This window comes from Sciurus carolinensis, chromosome 4 (genome assembly GCF_902686445.1).
Source record: "Sciurus carolinensis chromosome 4, mSciCar1.2, whole genome shotgun sequence".
Taxonomy (NCBI): domain Eukaryota; kingdom Metazoa; phylum Chordata; class Mammalia; order Rodentia; family Sciuridae; genus Sciurus; species Sciurus carolinensis.
In genome coordinates, this window is record NC_062216.1 from 8913863 (window position 1) to 8931399 (window position 17537).

At 43.5% G+C, this 17537-nt stretch overlaps 1 protein-coding gene across 4 annotated transcripts in view; it reads right to left on the reverse strand.

Annotated features, from left to right (window-relative positions):
- Positions 1-17537, reverse strand: part of Msra (methionine sulfoxide reductase A) — a 336723-nt gene that overhangs the window by 278300 nt on the left and 40886 nt on the right. Inside the window, exon 1 of one of the 4 annotated variants that reach the window (XM_047549562.1) lies at positions 16952-17424. The exons of 2 other annotated variants lie outside the window; for them this stretch is intronic. In XM_047549562.1, the coding sequence (XP_047405518.1) occupies positions 16952-16964 (13 nt within the window). In that variant the 5' untranslated portion in view covers positions 16965-17424. Of the gene's footprint in view, positions 1-16682; positions 16714-16951; positions 17425-17537 lie in introns of those variants that run through there. One more of the 4 variants, XM_047549563.1, reaches the window with a different exon arrangement.

The window sequence follows — 17537 nt, forward strand, 5'->3', positions numbered from 1 at the left end:
ATTCTTTTTTGGCAATTCTTCTCCTCAAGGGCCCAGTGCTCTCCCTGGGACCACTTCTCCAGCTTCTCTCTGGATGTATCCATCCAGTATCCCCTCCTCTGTAATTGGGTTTTTCCCTAAAACCAACCTGGGAATTCAATTCCCAACAAAGTAGAAATATCTAATGAGAATGGTTCATGAAGTCCTGCAGAGGAATCCATGTTTTAAGAGAGTACCCCTGGAAAACACTAGGCAAAGAAATAATTTTGCAAGTAGCATTTCAGGTATCATACAGCTACAGTCATCTCAGACAGGAGCACGCTCAGCTGCCCCTATGACCAAGTCCCCACCTTCATCCAGCCCAAATAGAACTTGACCTTTGTTAATCTCTAAAATACCTACTTCATCTTAGCAGACCCTGCTCTGTACACCTAGGGCATCCCAGCTTGTTTCAATGCCATGTCATCAGAGGATCTCAGCATGATTTGCCCACAAGTCTGGCCTCCCCCTAAAGCAACCAGTGGACACTATGAGGTTGAGCATCTCTCTGATCTCCCCAGCCAAACACAGCACTCAGTACACAGTAGGTGCTCATGACCACCTGTCAGAGAATCACTTCCTACTCAATATGTGAAGTCAATGAACTATTTGGTGCATTAATGCCATAATCTAGTGGGTTGCAGTCACTGGTTGTGAGGATGGCACATTCCCTCTTTGACATTCAGCATCAATATCTGAACTTATTTTTCTTTATATTGTTTAGTGGCATTAGTTCTAATTTCCAAAACAAGGTGGAAGAACCATGACAATGACAGACATTTTCATCCGGTCATGACTTTAGTAAGAATGCTTTTTTCCACTAATAAGTCAATGACATTGCTAATGGCTCTTCAGAGGGACTCTCTATCATGAGAGAAGTGGCCTCCTGCATCTCATTTACTAAGAGCTTGTGTTTATTTGTAAGAAAAGGCAGGTATTGAATTACATCAAATGGCTTTTGAACATCTATGGGGATGATCACAGCTTCCTCCCTGATGAATTACCAGGCTCATTACAATACCAGCTTGCCCACCACTGACCTGCCCTTGTATTCTGGATGAACTACTGTCTGGCGAGTCGTTCTTTAAAACAAGGAGTCTGTGCAGGGCTCAGGTAAAAGCTAGGACCAGCTGTCAGAACTGACCCATGAATCAGAGAACAAACAAAATGCAAATAAGGAAGAAAATTCTATTAGGATTAACACATGTAACTAAAAAATTAAGTCTTAAAAAAAATAAAGTAGGTGGGGCTGGGGGTATAGCTCAGTGGTAGAGAACTTACTTAGCATGTGCCCGACCCTGGTTTCTATCACCAGGACCACAAAAATAAAGTAGAAAAACTTGTGACAAATCTGACCAAGAACAAACACGAAATTGCAGCATGTAGGGATAAGAGGCTCTAGCCTCAGTGGCTGGAGCAGAGGCTGGTCCAGGCTGGTCTCAGTGCATCCTCAGTCAGCATGGGACATGCGCCTGGCCTGGCAGAAGTGGGAGGTTTAAATGAAGTAGGGTGAGTTACGCAGGGCACAGTGCCACCCACAAAAGGGGCCAAAGGAGGCTCTCTCTAAAGATGAGCACTAGACTTTTTGACAGTTTATTCAGGCTTCTATTTTAACTGTCCTTAGCAGGTTAGACTCGTCTAATGACATGAACAAGGGCGATTTCATCCTTTCTCTGTGTTCCGAAAGACTTTAAACAGCATAGCTATCCTGTTATATATTTTGTCTTCACAACCAGGATTCTAATAGCACTTTGGATGCTAGGTTTTGTTTGTTTGGTTGGTTTTTTTGTTGTTGTTGTTGTTGTTTTTCTTTTAACTAAGAAGCTTTCTCTACTTGCTTTTCTACCTATTCTTAGGGCAATTTTGGTATTCTTTATTTTCTTATAAAGTCATCTATTTAATCTAAGATTTCCAAATTGTGTTTTCCCTAGTCCCCTGCAGGTCTGCCCCTCTGGTCTGAGGTGCCTCTACAGCAGGGATCCAGCTTCCTACGACAAGCCCTCAGTCACCGGACCGCAGCGTCACTTTCTCACTGTGTCACTGGCGCTCTGCCATCCGTCCAAGCTCTCGCCACACAGCACGGGTCTCCAGCTCAGCTTTTATCCCACCTGGAATAGGTCCTGCCTGTTCACACCGCTGACGCACTTCCACTCATCACTCAAAAGCCAATTCAAATGTCAATTCATTTGCAGAACAGAAACGGCCACTCCTGACCTCTGCGTCCTGCTGGCCCTTTACTCACACTGCTTCTCATGGGACTCCTCCTCCAGTGTCACAACTGCTCATCTCTCTCTCCACAGCCGACTCTGAGTTCTCTGATGACCGTGTCTAATTAACTTCTCTCCCTTCTAGACATTCTTGCTCTAATCCCAGTACTGAGCAAAATACCTGCACTCTTCCTTGACAATTTGGAGCGATATATTACACACACACACACACACACACACACACACACACACACAAAGGGGATAGTTCCTCACTATATTGAGGAAGGAAGCCTGAATTTTACTTTGTCCCCAGCTCTGCACCTGGCACATGGTAAATAGTTTTTTAAATCTGTTGATTGAATATGATTTGAAGGGACATTAATTATGGTTGAATCTACACGAGGCAGTTACTTGTGTGAAAGAGAGAGATCTGAGACAGCTTGGGCACATGAATGGAGATTTGAGAGACCCTCATGCGACAGCCTCTCAAGCACAGCAGTTCAGTGAGGACCCACTGCAGTAGGAAACTCTGATGCTCTTAGGGCATGACAGCTTTTGAGACAATTTGGAAAAAGCTTTTGGTTCAGTCATTCATTCAAAAACCACCTATGGAGTGCGCATCTGGAGCCAGGCGCCGCTCCAAAGCCTGAGCACCCTCCCACGGAGGCACTTCAGTCCCAGCCACATTCTGGCCCTTGGAAACAAGCATGACATGGTAATAATGCTGTAAGAAAGAATCCTCCAGGCAAAAACCCATCTAATGGTCCTCCTGACGCTGGTTCCTCTTGTTGCTGGAGCGGGCAGGAGAGGAGATGGACAAATCGTAAATGGAGTGAACTGAGGGATCTCTTTTCCATTCCTGGAAAACCCAGCATTGTACTGTTTTGATTTCTACAACGAAGACAAGATTAAGGGGTCCTATGAGAGAGCAGCAGGCAGGGGTACAGCATGGCAATGAGGGAAGGAGAAGAGTGAAAGCTTGATGTGTGGGGACAGTTCATGTTCACAGGCCCCACTCAAGTTCTCATTAAGGACCCCATTTGACTTCCTGCCCATCCATTCATGACTGTGACCAGGTCCAGAGGATCAGAGTGAATCCACCACAGACCTGAAACATTCTGCCTGTCCCAGATCCAAGAGAAACCCCACAGTCCTGCTGGGGAGTAAGGGGGGCCTCTCAGTGAAAAAGAGCAACAGGAAGTTCTTAGCTGCGCTGGACCTCTGACTAGGCAGTGACGGTCCCGTGCTTGTTAGGCTGCACTAGATAAATGCTACTTTGTTTTTGCATGCCACCATAATGAAGAGGCGACTGATGCGGAGCAGGTTTAGAGGAAAGCCAGGTAATTAGACCACGTCACATAGAAATGGTTGGATACAGAAGGGTCATTTTCCAAAAAAGAGGCTGCCCACGTGGGAATGAGATTTTGGACTGGATGACCTCAAAAGGTAAAAAGAGGACCTGTAGAGGAAAGTGAGGAGAAGAAAGATCACAGCATAACAGCTCAGAAAAACCACTGGCCAAGGAGAGCCTAGCCAGATCACCTGTGCAAGCCTGAGGATTCCATGGTGGAAAGGGGACAGTCACCCCAACTCTGCAAAGGGGCCAGAGAGGTCCTAGACCATCTGTACACATCCTCCAAATATGGAAGTGTAGGAAAGTCCAGAAAATGTCTCTGGAGAATTTTCAGATGTACTCAGCAGATGCTGACCCAGCACTGACTCCTGTTCACCCTGCTTCCCTCAACTCAGCTGGGTTTGCCCTGTGGCTGATGGGTTGAGCCTCTTTTGGCTCCAGACACCATCCCATCACAATCATCAAGATGATTCTTGACTGCTAATACAACAGGAAGGGACTTAAGAACAAGCCGCAAATCTATATAACCGACAGGTCTGAAAAAAATCACCCAGAGATAATTAAGAATTGGGGGGCGGGGAGCTGCTTCAATTTTAAACTGAACAAAAACAAATACATTGAAATTGAAATAGGCCAACTCTTGTTTGCTTCAAACCCAACTTCAAATAGACATTAACTAAATAATCGGATGGTGCTGGAGGGAGCAAGGGGCCTAGGCGTAGCCTCACTGAAGACAATGCTGTGATGCTGGGCAGGAGCTCAGGATGCCCTGGGAGGTGTGAAGGTGTGGCCTCCAGCCTGAGAGCAGGAACCAACACGGGGCTCTTGGGAGCTGGAGATGACATTCCCTACCAAGTGTACCGGCCTCCCTGTGTACACGTGGTAACTGTGGTAACTGGCCATTTTGCTACCAGTGAAGCTCAACCCAGGGATGGGCAAGGCCGCATTCAGACTGGTTTGGGACTGCAAGGAACCACCATTTGATTATTCTGCTGGACAATTCAACTGCCCATGAAAAAAAAGCCACATGAACTTCACAAAATGAATGACTTCATCTCCTCATTAAAATTCTTCATCACATAAACTGAACTATCAGAGTCAAACTGTTTCTTCAAAGACAGTAAATTTGGTTTCAAAGGCATAAGTTCAAGTGCCAAAAGTGCCTCATAAGCAACAAAGAAAGCGTCTGTAATCTTTAGCATTTTAGTGCTCCTAACATTAATGTGATTCACATTAAATTGAAGGGAGGAAAGGGTTAAAACTGATTTAGCCTCTGATGTAGAATGTGACTCCTTTGCCAAAGTACTTATTTTAAAGGCAGGCACTATATGCGTTTTATCTCTTGGACTTAATTTGGGTTTTGCTATGCTCGACAATTTTAATGCCAAGAGGAAGAAACTAAGTGAGAAAGGGAACGCGTGGTCTGAACCTGGAGAGTTGATCTAATTGAACTGAAAAAATTAAAACCCTCCTCCATCTGCTCAGTACACCTGCTGATGGAGCACAACCACAGGTAGGAAGGAGATCCATCAGAGACCCGTTATAAATAGACTTTTATTTCATCTGCTAAAAGCTTGGCAGCCGAGGTGGGAGGGCTGCCCACACAGGAGCCAGGCACAAGCTCTGTGTTGCTCTCATGTTTAGGTGCAAGGAGTGAAGAGACAGAAAACTAAGAAACAAAACAAAATGAAGAAATATCCCAACAGCTCATGTCAACCAACAGTCGTGGAGTTTAAAATGGGATAAGAGCTGTGGAGTCACAAAGACCCAACCTCAAGGGAAACAGGTTCACCTCTGCTTACAGAGCAGAGTTCCGCATGCCAACTCGGCTTGTGGCATTCGTAGGATGAATCACGGTGGAGCACTGAGGACATGACGATGCCATAACCTTCTGAGGATGGCTGGAGGAAATTCTATGTGCACCAGAGTGTAAACCAGCAGAAAATGTTTTCATGGCATGGGAAGCACAGGTTCCAGACCACAGATTCCCAAAGGACCAGCACTGGCGAGGGGCATTTGGGCCCCTCCGCCTAGGTGAGTCAAGGGCAGTCTCGCCTCCTCACACTCTTCAGCCTCCAGAATGGCCCTCGCATCCAGGAAGTCCACAAACAGCAGTTCAGTGGAATAAATTGATGACCAGCAAAAGGCTGAAGAGGTGCTGCCCTTGGGTAAAGCTGGAACCAGTGGCTGTCTGGAGACAGGCCCCATGTAATACTTGGATTAGAGATGTAAGAGCAAAATGTCAGAGATGACACTTCCAGACAGGACCCTCAAGAAGAGGGGTCGGGGGACAGAAGGTAGTTATCCCACTTGCACAGGTGTAGCTTAGGGACTCCCCACCAAGAGCATTAAGGATATCAGTGAGAAGATAATGACCCACTATGCTGTCACCGCCGGGGACGACAAGAATGATGGGGCTGAGCCGTGGCAAGGCAAAAGCCGGTTACATACGAAGAAGAATCTCCTGACAGCAGAGGTTGTTAAACACTGCAATGGGAAGCTGCGGGCATGGGGCACTCTCTGGAGGTCTTTAGAAAGTAGAATAGTTTGGCACGTACTGAGGTAACGTAGGCACGGTTCTGGCGGCTCCGTGGCCTTTGTGGGGGCTCTAATTCATCCCCTGGCCCACCAGGACGCACTCACCGCAGTAGCTACTGTCACGCTCCCCATAACCAGCTCTCAGAAGAATAAGCGTTAAGGAAACAGCAAAAGCACTCTTGAAAGTAAACCTCATTTTTCTTTATTTAAACAGCACATTGGGGTTTCGTGGCTTTCTTTTTCTGTTTTTCTTTTTGTTGTTGTTGTTGTTGGGTTTTTTTTCCAATGCTTATCTCCAGAAATAGTAAATAGGGCTCATCACCACTGCTCTGTTATTCCAAAGCGTTCAAAGGAACACAGGTGGAAGGACAAGCGCGGAGGCCTTCCGAGCAGAGGTGCGCAAAATGCTCCGCTGCATGACCCCCAGGCCTTGCCATCGCAGGAGCTGCAGGGGCTAGTACGTCCCCTCGTCCCCTCTCGACTGAATCCTCCTCACCTACCCACAGTGGAATGGATGGCGGATTGAAGGAATGAATGAGTGAATGGGTGGCAGCAGATTTACCTGAGAACCTACAGTCCCAAGAAGCGTATATGGTACGAGGTGCCTCTAAAAAAGAAGCCCCTTGCGAGCCTCCTGGTGGGCCCACCACAGTACATACAAGGGAGACGATGGCAAAAGCCAGGAGGCTGGAAGCATGGGGCTTGGTCAGAACCCCAGTGTCATCACCGACATGCCAGGCACCTCAGTTCTGAGTTGCAATTTTCTCACCTGAAACATGTTTGTCTCACAGACTTGCAGTAAGGTCAAAAACAGAGTTTGTAATTAAACACAGTCATTATTTCCATACATCCCCATCCAACATCAATGCAGTGCAGAGCCGGTAGAGAGGTGCCAGGGAGGAACTGAGTGAGAAAGAAGGATGACGGCTCAGCCAATGAGACCGAGAGGACATTTCCCTGGCTGCTCCACGGAGGCAGGAGGCTCACTCACTGCCCTGAACAGCAGACACCTACAAGAAGCACGGGCCAGTGCCTTAGGGCCACTGCCCTAAGGAAGGCAAGTCTGCAAGACCAGGACCAGGAGCCCAGGCTTGCCCTACAGGTGCAGGCTTGCAAGTCCGGGCTTCTGGTCAGTTGTGAATTTCTCCCTAGAACTTTTCCTGTAAAGGTGAAAGCAGTGCCCTGTGAATACCTTAGTGACTAGCAGGGAAAGGAGAGAGAGTGCCTCGCCCCTTCCTCCTGGCTTCAGTATCTTCTGGGTGTTCTTTTGTTTTGCAAAGTGATTTGGGAGATTAGGTGGGTTTTGTTTAGGCGGGATGTGAAGCAGTGTTGGTGAATAAGTGCTACTTGATTGCACAACAAAAGATACACAGGAGCCTCAGCCACAACTCACTTCCACTTGCCCCAACACTTTGAATTTCTCAATTAAGTTATTTTGTTAGCGAGACTACCGGTTAAGGAAAGGAGAAAGTGCTTATTGCACCGACATTATTCACTGTTTAGAAATCACTGTAATCAGATCAAAAGGACATTCTAAGTTCCCAAGAACTCCTATTTGGTAACACTGCAGATGAAATGGGAACGCGCCCATAGCTTCAGTGTGCTGTAAGTTAGTCTCTGCAAATAATAAAACTTAGCAACAGTCTAGAATTCAGTCATAGGTGCCTGGGAACTAGGACTCTGCCCAAGATTTCAATAAATTGACAAAAATTTTATATGGAAAATAAGGAATTTTATCTCATAAATTTTTAAAGGGATAAAATTCTGATGCTTTTGGAGAAATATTAGTCCCAAGAGTCCTCTCTGCCACATCCCAAAGCCCGAACTACAGGTACAAACAAAAATATGCATGAAAATGTTCTACAACAGCACAAAAATCATCTTTGAAAATGAAAAACAAAAGCATTTCCATTTTTCAAACACATGCCGTAGTTTATTTCCAAAGTCACCAAGAGGAAAATGAAAAAAAAATCAAAGATTCAGAAGATATTTTCAATTCATATAATAAAAGGTCATTATATAAAATATGCTGCAAAAGACCTCAAAAGAAAATGGTGCAAAGTGAATGGATAGATAATATACAGAAAGGGCGTCTGAATGGCTAATATAAAAAGATGCACTATCTTATTAAAGTAATCAGGCAAACAAAAATAACAGCAGAATTTTTCCTGGCCATCAGATTGGCAAACATTTTTAAATCTGGTGTCATCGAGTATTGGAGAAGATGTAGTGAAAGGAAAACCTGATGCCCTAGCTCAGGGATGTTAACTGGTGCAAATACTTAGAGCAAGAGCTGGTCTTCGCATCTCAGCTCCCTTTCCAGAACCTCCCCAGGAGATCACGTGGGACTGCAGGAAACCGGTAGCTTCAGCCCAGACAGCACTGTCTGTACCGGGCAGAGCCCTAGGTGTCCATCCCCAGAATGGAACAACTACAAGGGAATCCTCACTGTAAACTCTGGACCTACCTTAGCAACAGAGATGTACCTCAAAAATACATCATCTAGTTTGTAAAAGTCACCAAGAGGAAAATGAAAAAAAAAAAAAAAAAAAAAAAAATCAAAGATTCAGAAGATATTTTCAATTCATATAATAGCAACAATTCAAAGCCATTTTTAAATCATATAAGTTTTAAATCATGTAAAATAATATTTATATTGTCTCTATGGCTATGTGTATATGTGTGTGCATATTAAATACTACAAAAATACACATGGGAATATTCCACACCAATTTCAGGAATGAGAGAATAAGGCTTTAGTTATATCCCTAATGTTTTATTTTCTTCCTTTTTTTTTAATAAAAAAAGAGGCAAACTAAATATGCCATTTGTTAACTCTGGATATGGGCAAATGGGTATTCATTCTGTTTAAATTTGGTACTTTTCTGTTTGAAAGTTTTTCCTAATTAAAACATTTTAAAGTGTTTTAAATATACACATGCATAACCCATAGTTTATTGGCATGCACAGCTGAAAAGCAAGGAGAATTAGGTCCATTATCTTTATCCATCACCATCATGTGCTCGGGGTAGCTAAACTAGGCAATTACCTCTCATGTTTGTGGAATACCTATCAGCTCAATTGCTTTCAGGCACATTATCTCATTTAATATTCTCAACAACCCTTGGATACAGGTATTATGACAGCCATTTTCCTGACAGGAAAAGTCAAGCATTAGAGTTTGGGGACTTTCTCAAGATCACTCAGTTAGTAAGGGACCCAATAGTGAGATCCTATGCTGTCACTGCTACAGGACAGGTGCCCACTTAAAACCCTGATATCATTTTATTCCGAAGACATATACATCATCTTTAAGATCTGTTACTGACCTGAAATCCCAGGTGTAAGTTAGTATGTGAAATGAAATACTTCATCACTGAAATTCTCAAGGCATCCAAGGAAATTCATTTCTACTGACTAGTATTTCTGATATACTGACCTATTCTAAAAATGTTACAAAAGTCTGATAAAATCTAGCCAAAGGAAATTGGAAATCTTTCCCAGGTAGGTCCAGGTAGGCTTTTTTCTAATGTTAAGGGTAAATTTTCAAAGTTAATAAAGTAGAAACTGTCATTTTATTTTTTAACATATTTTCTTCAATATGCTAATGGTAAACACACACTAATCTTGGGGAGGCTAGTGATTATAGTCATCCCAGTCCCTATTTTGAGAATTTGCTTATCATCAAACAGGTTTATCAAATCCATGTTGCAACAACAACATGAGCTAAATTTAAAGACTACATAGCTCAGGTACTGTCAGGTTATTGCACAAAGTACAAAACCAACCATAAAATAACCATGTCACCTAGGGAGCTCATGCTTCACCTCCTCCCAGCAGCAGCAAGCCCCCTCCCACCCAGGTGTGAACAGGGGCCACATGAGGAACTGAAATTCTTCCCACACCTCATGTAATGAATGTGCCCCTTCCCCACAACGGCTCAGTGCCAGGGGAAGTTTGTTCAAACAGAAGGCTTAGCTAAAATCCACAATCTCATAACATAATACCCAAAAGGTACAAGTACTGGAATATAATAAAATATAGTTCATCCTACCAAGAACCAAGAAAATCTGAACTTAAATGAGAAAAGGAAATCAACAGATGCCCACATCAAGGTGACACAGATGCTGGAATTATCTGACAAGGACTTTAAAGTACCTATCATAAAAATGTGTCAATAAATAATCACAAACACACAAAAACAAACGGCAAGGACAGAAAGTCTCAGCAAAAAAACAGTTGATAAAATACTAAAACTGAAATTAAAATTCACTAGGTGGATTCAACAGCAGAATGAAGATGACAGAGGAAGGAATCAGTGAACCTGCCAATTTGAATAACAGAAATTATTCAGTCTGAATAATAAAGAAGAAACAGACTAAAAGAAATGATCAATGTCAATCACAGGAAGGACTATAACAAGAGATCTAACACTCACATCCTCCAAGGCCTGGAAGGAAGGAAAGGAGAAAGAAGGCAGGACTAGAGAAATAATTGAAGTAATGGCTCAAAACTTCCTAAATTTTACAAAAGACATAAACCTAGATATTCAAGAAGGTGAGTGAATCCCAAATAGAATAAACCCAGAGAACTCCATAACAGGACATATCCATATCAACTCCTTAAAAATAAGACAAAGATTTTCAAAGTAGTGAGAGACAAATGACATCCTATCTACAAGGGCAAACAACTCAAATGACACAGCAGATTCTTCATCAGAAAACCACAAAGCAGAAAAAGAGGCATAACATGCTTCAACTGCTGAGACAGAGCAACTGTCAGCCCAGAATTCTATACCAGCAAAAGTACCCTTCAGGAATGCATAGGGAAATGAAGAGATGTGTTGCCAGCAAACCTACTCTAAAAGAATAAGAGCCAGGCATGGAGACACACACCTGCAATCCCAATGGCTCAGGAGACTGAGGCATGAAGGATTGGGAGTTCGAAGCCAGGCTCGGTGACCTAGTAAGGCCCTGAGCAACTCAACAAGACCCTCTCTCTAAATAAAATATTTAAAAAGGGCTGGGGATGTTGCCCAGTGGTTAAGCATCCCTGGGTTCAATCCCCAGTACCCCCCCCCAAAAAAAAAAAAGGTTAAAGGAAGTCCTCCAAACAGGAATGCTTAAGTCACTTGATATTAAAAGTGAAAAGTGAAATATGAGTTGTATATCCTAGAACATATAAATACACAGAATGCATAAATACTGTGTTATGTGAGTGATATGAGCATGATTAACACTCATGCCAAACTCTACCCTACAAAATAATTTACAGATAACTCAATGGGGTGTTTGGGATATTGCCACAAAAAACTAGACAGACATCATAAGCTCTCATTCAAGTCCTTCCATTAGAACACTATCTGTGCTAATAAGTCAAATGCAACTTCTATCATTTCAACGTAATTTGCTATGCATGCTAAAAGTGCCTATTGATCCAGCAACTACATTGGAAATATATCCAAAGAACTGAAAATGGAGTCCTAAAGTTCATATCCACAGCAGCATTATCCACAACAGTCAAAAGGTTGGCAATATCCATCAACAGAGGAGTGGATAAACAAAATGTAAAATAGAGGTACAGCAGAATGTTATTCAGATTTAAAAGGAAGGCAGTCTGACATGCCAGCATGGATGAACCTTGAACATGTCATGCTCAGTGGCATTAGCCAGTCACAAAAGAAAGGACACTATGACTCTGCTTATGTGAGTTACCCAAGGTAGTCAGACTCAGAGCAGGAAGGAGAACGGTGGTTGCCAGAGTGGGAGACCAGGAGCTCTCGTCAACAGAGGCAGTTTCGGTTGTACAAGATGAACAGACTTCCGTGGCTGGATGGCGGCGGGGGAGCTGCCAGTGTGAACGTGCTTACTGCCACTGAACTGTCCTTAAAAAATGGTTCAGAAGGCAACCCTCATAAGATGCATATTTTATCACAATTTTTTGAGAATTTAACATAATAAATGAACAACTGCCATTTATTGAGTACTTCCTATATACCAGACACTACACCACCTGCTTTGCAAGTATGTCCTAATTTCTCCTCCCAAACCTTTGCAGTAGATCCCATGCCCCCTGTTAACAGAAGGAACTGACCAAGTGAAGAATGGAGGGGTGGGGATGGGGAACAGGCCGCCCACTGGGGCTGGTGAGCCTTCGAAGTCCCATTCTGTCATTCCATGATGGTAAAGGACCGTGTCAAAGGCAACATTCCCATGAGTACTCTAGGCACCGCACTCCTGGTCCCTGAGAACATCTCGATCTTTTCAAGTAAGGGACAATGAGTGGCTAGTAGGAAACAATATGTAAATGGCACTGATGAACGGGGAGAAAGGAGTGGCATCACTTTGGAGGAACTTGGTCTTCAAACCTCTGAGCTGCATACCTCGGGGATCCTAGGCAGCTCAAGATGCTGAGCTGCAGGGCAGAGGAGGCCTCTTCATTCCGCGGCGTGTGGAACACAGAGTGGGCGCGGTCACTGATCTTTTTCCAGGTGCCTTCACACTTGCTCCTCCAGCAGAAGGACAGCCTGCAAGCTGTGCCACTGGTCACAACCCGCAGGTTCAGAATGACACCTGACTTTAGGACCTTCCCAGCCTTTCCTGTGGCTTGTCCCCAGTCCCTACGCACACCTTTCCCCAGTCACCATGGCTCTAGGACTTTCCAAGCACGTCTCCCACCCCACCCAAGGGCCACCACTAGCACCCACGGGGCTTGGGACCACCCTCCAGCAGACAAGGAAGAAGGCTCCAAGCTTGGGCAGGAGAGCACACGCCCCGCAGGTACACAAGTGCACACGATGGTCCTGGCACCACCTCCCCCAGCCTGGCCTCACAGCACTGCTGAAGAAAGACCTAGAAAGATGCTGCTTGACGTGAACTGGCTTTCTGGGTACTACCCCCATAAGGCCTTGTGCACTTTCAGGGTGGGCTGCTGCTGATATTCCAGTCTAACCCCAGAAGACACTTCCACCCCGGCCTTATGGGCCTCCACTCTGAGCCTCCCCATGGGTTGCAGCTGGCAACAGTGGCAGCCTCACTGTCACTTCCCTTGCCAGTTCTCTCCCAGTTCTCAGCCTTCCTCCCAGACTCCTAAGAAATACCTTAAACTCATTTGTCAATCTGCTACCTGTTTAGGACACACCACCAAGTCCTAAGGGACAGACAGGGGACCCTTGGGGAAAACAAGGACAGGGGGAATACAAGACAACGGAGTGCTGGAGATGGAGTGGGCCATCAGGGCCACTGTCAGTCAAGTCCTTATTTTACATCTCCATAACGACCTGGAGGGATTCTAAGACTGGCTTTGCCCCTCCAAACCCTTAACCAGCAATCCAGAATCAAGATAAAGACAGGCACCAAGACTGTTGTTTCTCTACCATGAGGGGAAAAACAAGAGGGTAATAACAGATCCAAAGCTTGGCTTGGTCCTTCAGTGAACACTCATTAAGTGGCATCACACAGTCCTTTGTCCAGGCACTGCTGCTGGGGTTGGAGGGTAGCAGGTGAAGGGACACACACTCGTCACCTTCTCCTCCCTCCCACAGCTAGATGGGAGCGGCATCCTCTGCCTGGCACAGTGCATGCCTGGGAGCGACACGCGGGATTGTCAGCAGCGGGAGCCCAGCCACACCATCCCATCTCCATTCCACTCTCAGTCCTGCCAACTCCAGCGCCCAGCTATCTCCCTCATGCCAGGGCTTCTGTCACCCCTTCAGAAGGGGAGCCCATGCCTCCTCTTTATGTTAGAGAACAACCCATGGAATAAAGCTAGGTCACTACGCTCAGCACGCACCAAGAAAACCAACCCTGGAGAATAGAGAAGGCGGACTGAGTGGTCCCTTTGAAGAACCCCACCCCCTGGCAAAACTAACTTTGAGGCCACACTGACCAAGGGATGCAGGATCATCCTCCCTGTTCTTCCTCTGTCTCACAACAGAAAACAAAGGAAAGGAAAAACCATTCTTATAAACGTACACTGTTTTTTAGGCATCTCCATAGGTTAATGACAACCACATCACTCAACACACGTACACTCTAGCGTTAGGCAGTAGCTGGACCTTCCTGGTTTCTTCCTCACAGCATGTGACTGCTCACTCTTGGAGTCTGCCAGGAGACCTGAACAACCTAAGTGCGGTGGCCAATAAGATGCGGTCTCCAAAGAGTGGTGAAGCCAAAGTCTAGCTGTGGGGACTCAGTAACCTCGCCACGTTTTTATAATAGCACTCTAGAACACATACATTGTGCAATAAAAGTGAACATCCTTCAATCTACTGAGATAAATCTCAGTGCTATACTGCTCTTGTCTATGTGGGCTTTTTGAGCTGTGTTTTATATCAATTCCCTCTTCCATCCACATATGTGGCTTCCTTTGCTGTTACCCAAAATAATTTAATCAGCAAAATACTAGCATGCTTAAGTGGGTGCTCAATAAACATTTGTTGAATAAATCAGTGAATAATTATCAAATACTGGACTCAGGCCCCTGAGAGCTTTGCAGCAGTTTATAGAATAACATGATTGTATGTCCAGGTATCTGCATCGAAACGGGACTTAACAATAGGCATCAAGTAGCAGTTAAACATGAGCACATTTCTACCCTAATAATTCTACTTCAAAATATTACACAATCCAAATACAGGAAATATGTGCTTGAGAGCATGTGTATTTACAATCAGAAACTGCTATTTCGACACCTGAAAGTAAGATTGAAATATGAGCACTATTGTGGAAATAGCTAATAACAAACGTCGATGTTTTGCAGCATAATAGGTGTAAAGAAAAGGAACATGCATGATGTTCAACCCAAATATGTGTTTTTGAAAAATGTGATTAACACAATTCTTAATCAGACCTCTAAAAACTTGCTGTATACAGAAGTGTCTATTCCACCCAGCTAACAATAAGCATCTTCTGGGAGGACTTTTTCGTTTTAAGATGTGTAACAAGTAGGCCAAAGAGAATGTACTGGTGAGAAACTATTGGAGAAAACAGCTGATCTTTATCAAAGTTTAAGTCTAATTACTCTATGAAAATATAGTTTTACCAGTATCGAAAAATTTTAAATTTCTTAAGGTATATTCTGACATCTTTGTTTTTAAATTCACCTACTTTTGATTAAATTGTGAGAAAATAATTGACCCTAAAATAGTTTGGATATAAGTTTGTTCTTATTGAGTTCGCTGCAAAGAAGTTAAGAAATAAGCTAGCAAATAATTCTTTTTCCTTGAGGGGAAAAATGTCTTAAATACACTAAGTTAGTTACATATTTGGCAATCCTAAATGACAAGAGGTGATGTTAAATGTTTGGCAAGTAAATATCAACGGGAATCAGGCGGTCAGCATTAAAATGTAGCTCTCATTTGAGCTTAGTCCCTGAACTTTCTGTCTTCTATGTTGTCGTTTTTAGTGTGGACACGAATGATCTTGTGATCAGTTCAAGAATGAAGAGCGTGGTCAGGCAAACACCTCCTTTCCAGTGCCTCTCAGCCTGCCTTTCACGGCTTGGCGTCCATGTTAGGAGTGTCCGGGAGGTGGGTGCAAAGCAGCATACAGAACAAAGGTTGTCACTTTGGCAACCCACACAAACACCAAGTGATTTCGTTTTATTGAAGATCAAAATGACAATGAGTAAAAAAGTGGAAGAAAACACTTCAGTTTAACAATTCAACACCTGTATTAGATTTCACGTGCTTTAAAATCGTATTTGTACATTAAATGCCACCTTCAGAATTACTGATATGTCACCCTGATTTTATAAAGACCACCTTAAATAATTGATCATTTAAGGCGCGCAAACATAGAAAGCTATAGACAATTTGTTTTTGTCAAAGGATTAACAAATCAATGATTACATACTCAAAACAAAAGCATAGATCCAGGAGCAGTCTCTTATACTGCCCAAAAAGATTAGTACTTATATGAATATGTCCGATTTTCCAGCATTCTCCCAGTACATAAAATAAAAAGAAAATCTATGACTCCAGGAAGTCATCATCTCATCATCAAACTCTGTTTTAGAAATAGAATACTTACTGACAATGAGGGTGGTCCACAAAATACGTGCTTCCCAGTTAACCTCTCCTACAACAATACTGATTTTTAAGATCAGAACTATCACAATTCAACTATAACAAGGCCTGATAGAAAGCATCTATTGTCATGAAATCACATATAAATACATATCTCAGTAAAACACCAGGTAGAAATTTAAAAGAAAATCGATGGGCTTCCTAGATTTTCCTTTTGCCTAAAATATTTTGAGAAAGCCAAGCTATAGTAACCGTTGAATTATAAAATCTAATCAACTAAAAAATAATGGAATTTCCCTCCAACTATTTCAAACACAGCTCACTATTTCTTTCCCAAAAGATTTAAATCTCTGCTCTCTACCATTCCCAGCCATTTCTGCCAACATCGTGGAAATCACCTTTTATCATTCCTCCCCACAATGAGAATTCACTAATCGCACACATCTTCAGACATAGACACCTACCCACCCACCTCCCCACCCACCTCCCAAAAATGGTTCAGAGCAAAGACACACACAAAAATAATGACCAAGCTCACATTTCTTGCCTGCCCTTCGAGCGAAGTCTGGTGTCTTCAGCTTGCCTTTCTGGGCTCCAGTGTTGTCACTAATTGCTGGGGAGGTAGTTTAGGACAGCACGAAGCAGCAGAAATAAAAGCTGTTGCTTTAAGAAATCGTTTTCTTAAACACATGGATCAAGCAACTTTTACTCTACCCTCCTGACTGGGCTGCATAAAATCTTAGAAAGACTCCTTGAAAACTTAATGTCTACAAATGGGAAAAAATAAAATAAAGTCTAAAAACTTACGTTCTGAACACATTCCGAAGGATGTCTGATTGGATTTGAAAGCAGGTTTGTACTGATGAACAAACTTTATTTTGTAGAAAATTAAATTCTCTCTAATTAGAAATTTGCCTTGCCATCTTCTATGTTAATCCTGTCTCTCATGGTATAATCATATATGCAAAAAATCAAATACAGTATTTCCCACATGCATGGACACTGTGGAAGCTTCCTTTTGAAAAAGGCTTTTATTTCCCTAAATACTGGTGACTAAACGTCATTGTATGTACCAACACTTTCAAATAACCCAAGAGACTTAAAAAGCCTTCTAAGTTTGAAAACCAAAAAGTTCTGAGTTTTTCTGTACCCCAGGACGGTTTTCTTTCCTGAAGCTCAAGCCGAGAAAGCAGACAAAAGAAGCTGATTTGACTGAGCTGTGCCAAGTCTTGCCTTTTTTTCTTTCCTCAGCTCTCCCTCTGCCTCTCTCTCTCTCCCTCTTTCTCTCTCTCACTCTTTTGCTCCCAGTATGGCAACCTTCCGAGCAGTCTTGGCGGAGGTCCAGGCTGTGCCAGTCTGTCTGAATTCTTGTCTCCAAAAGATGTCCTTTGCG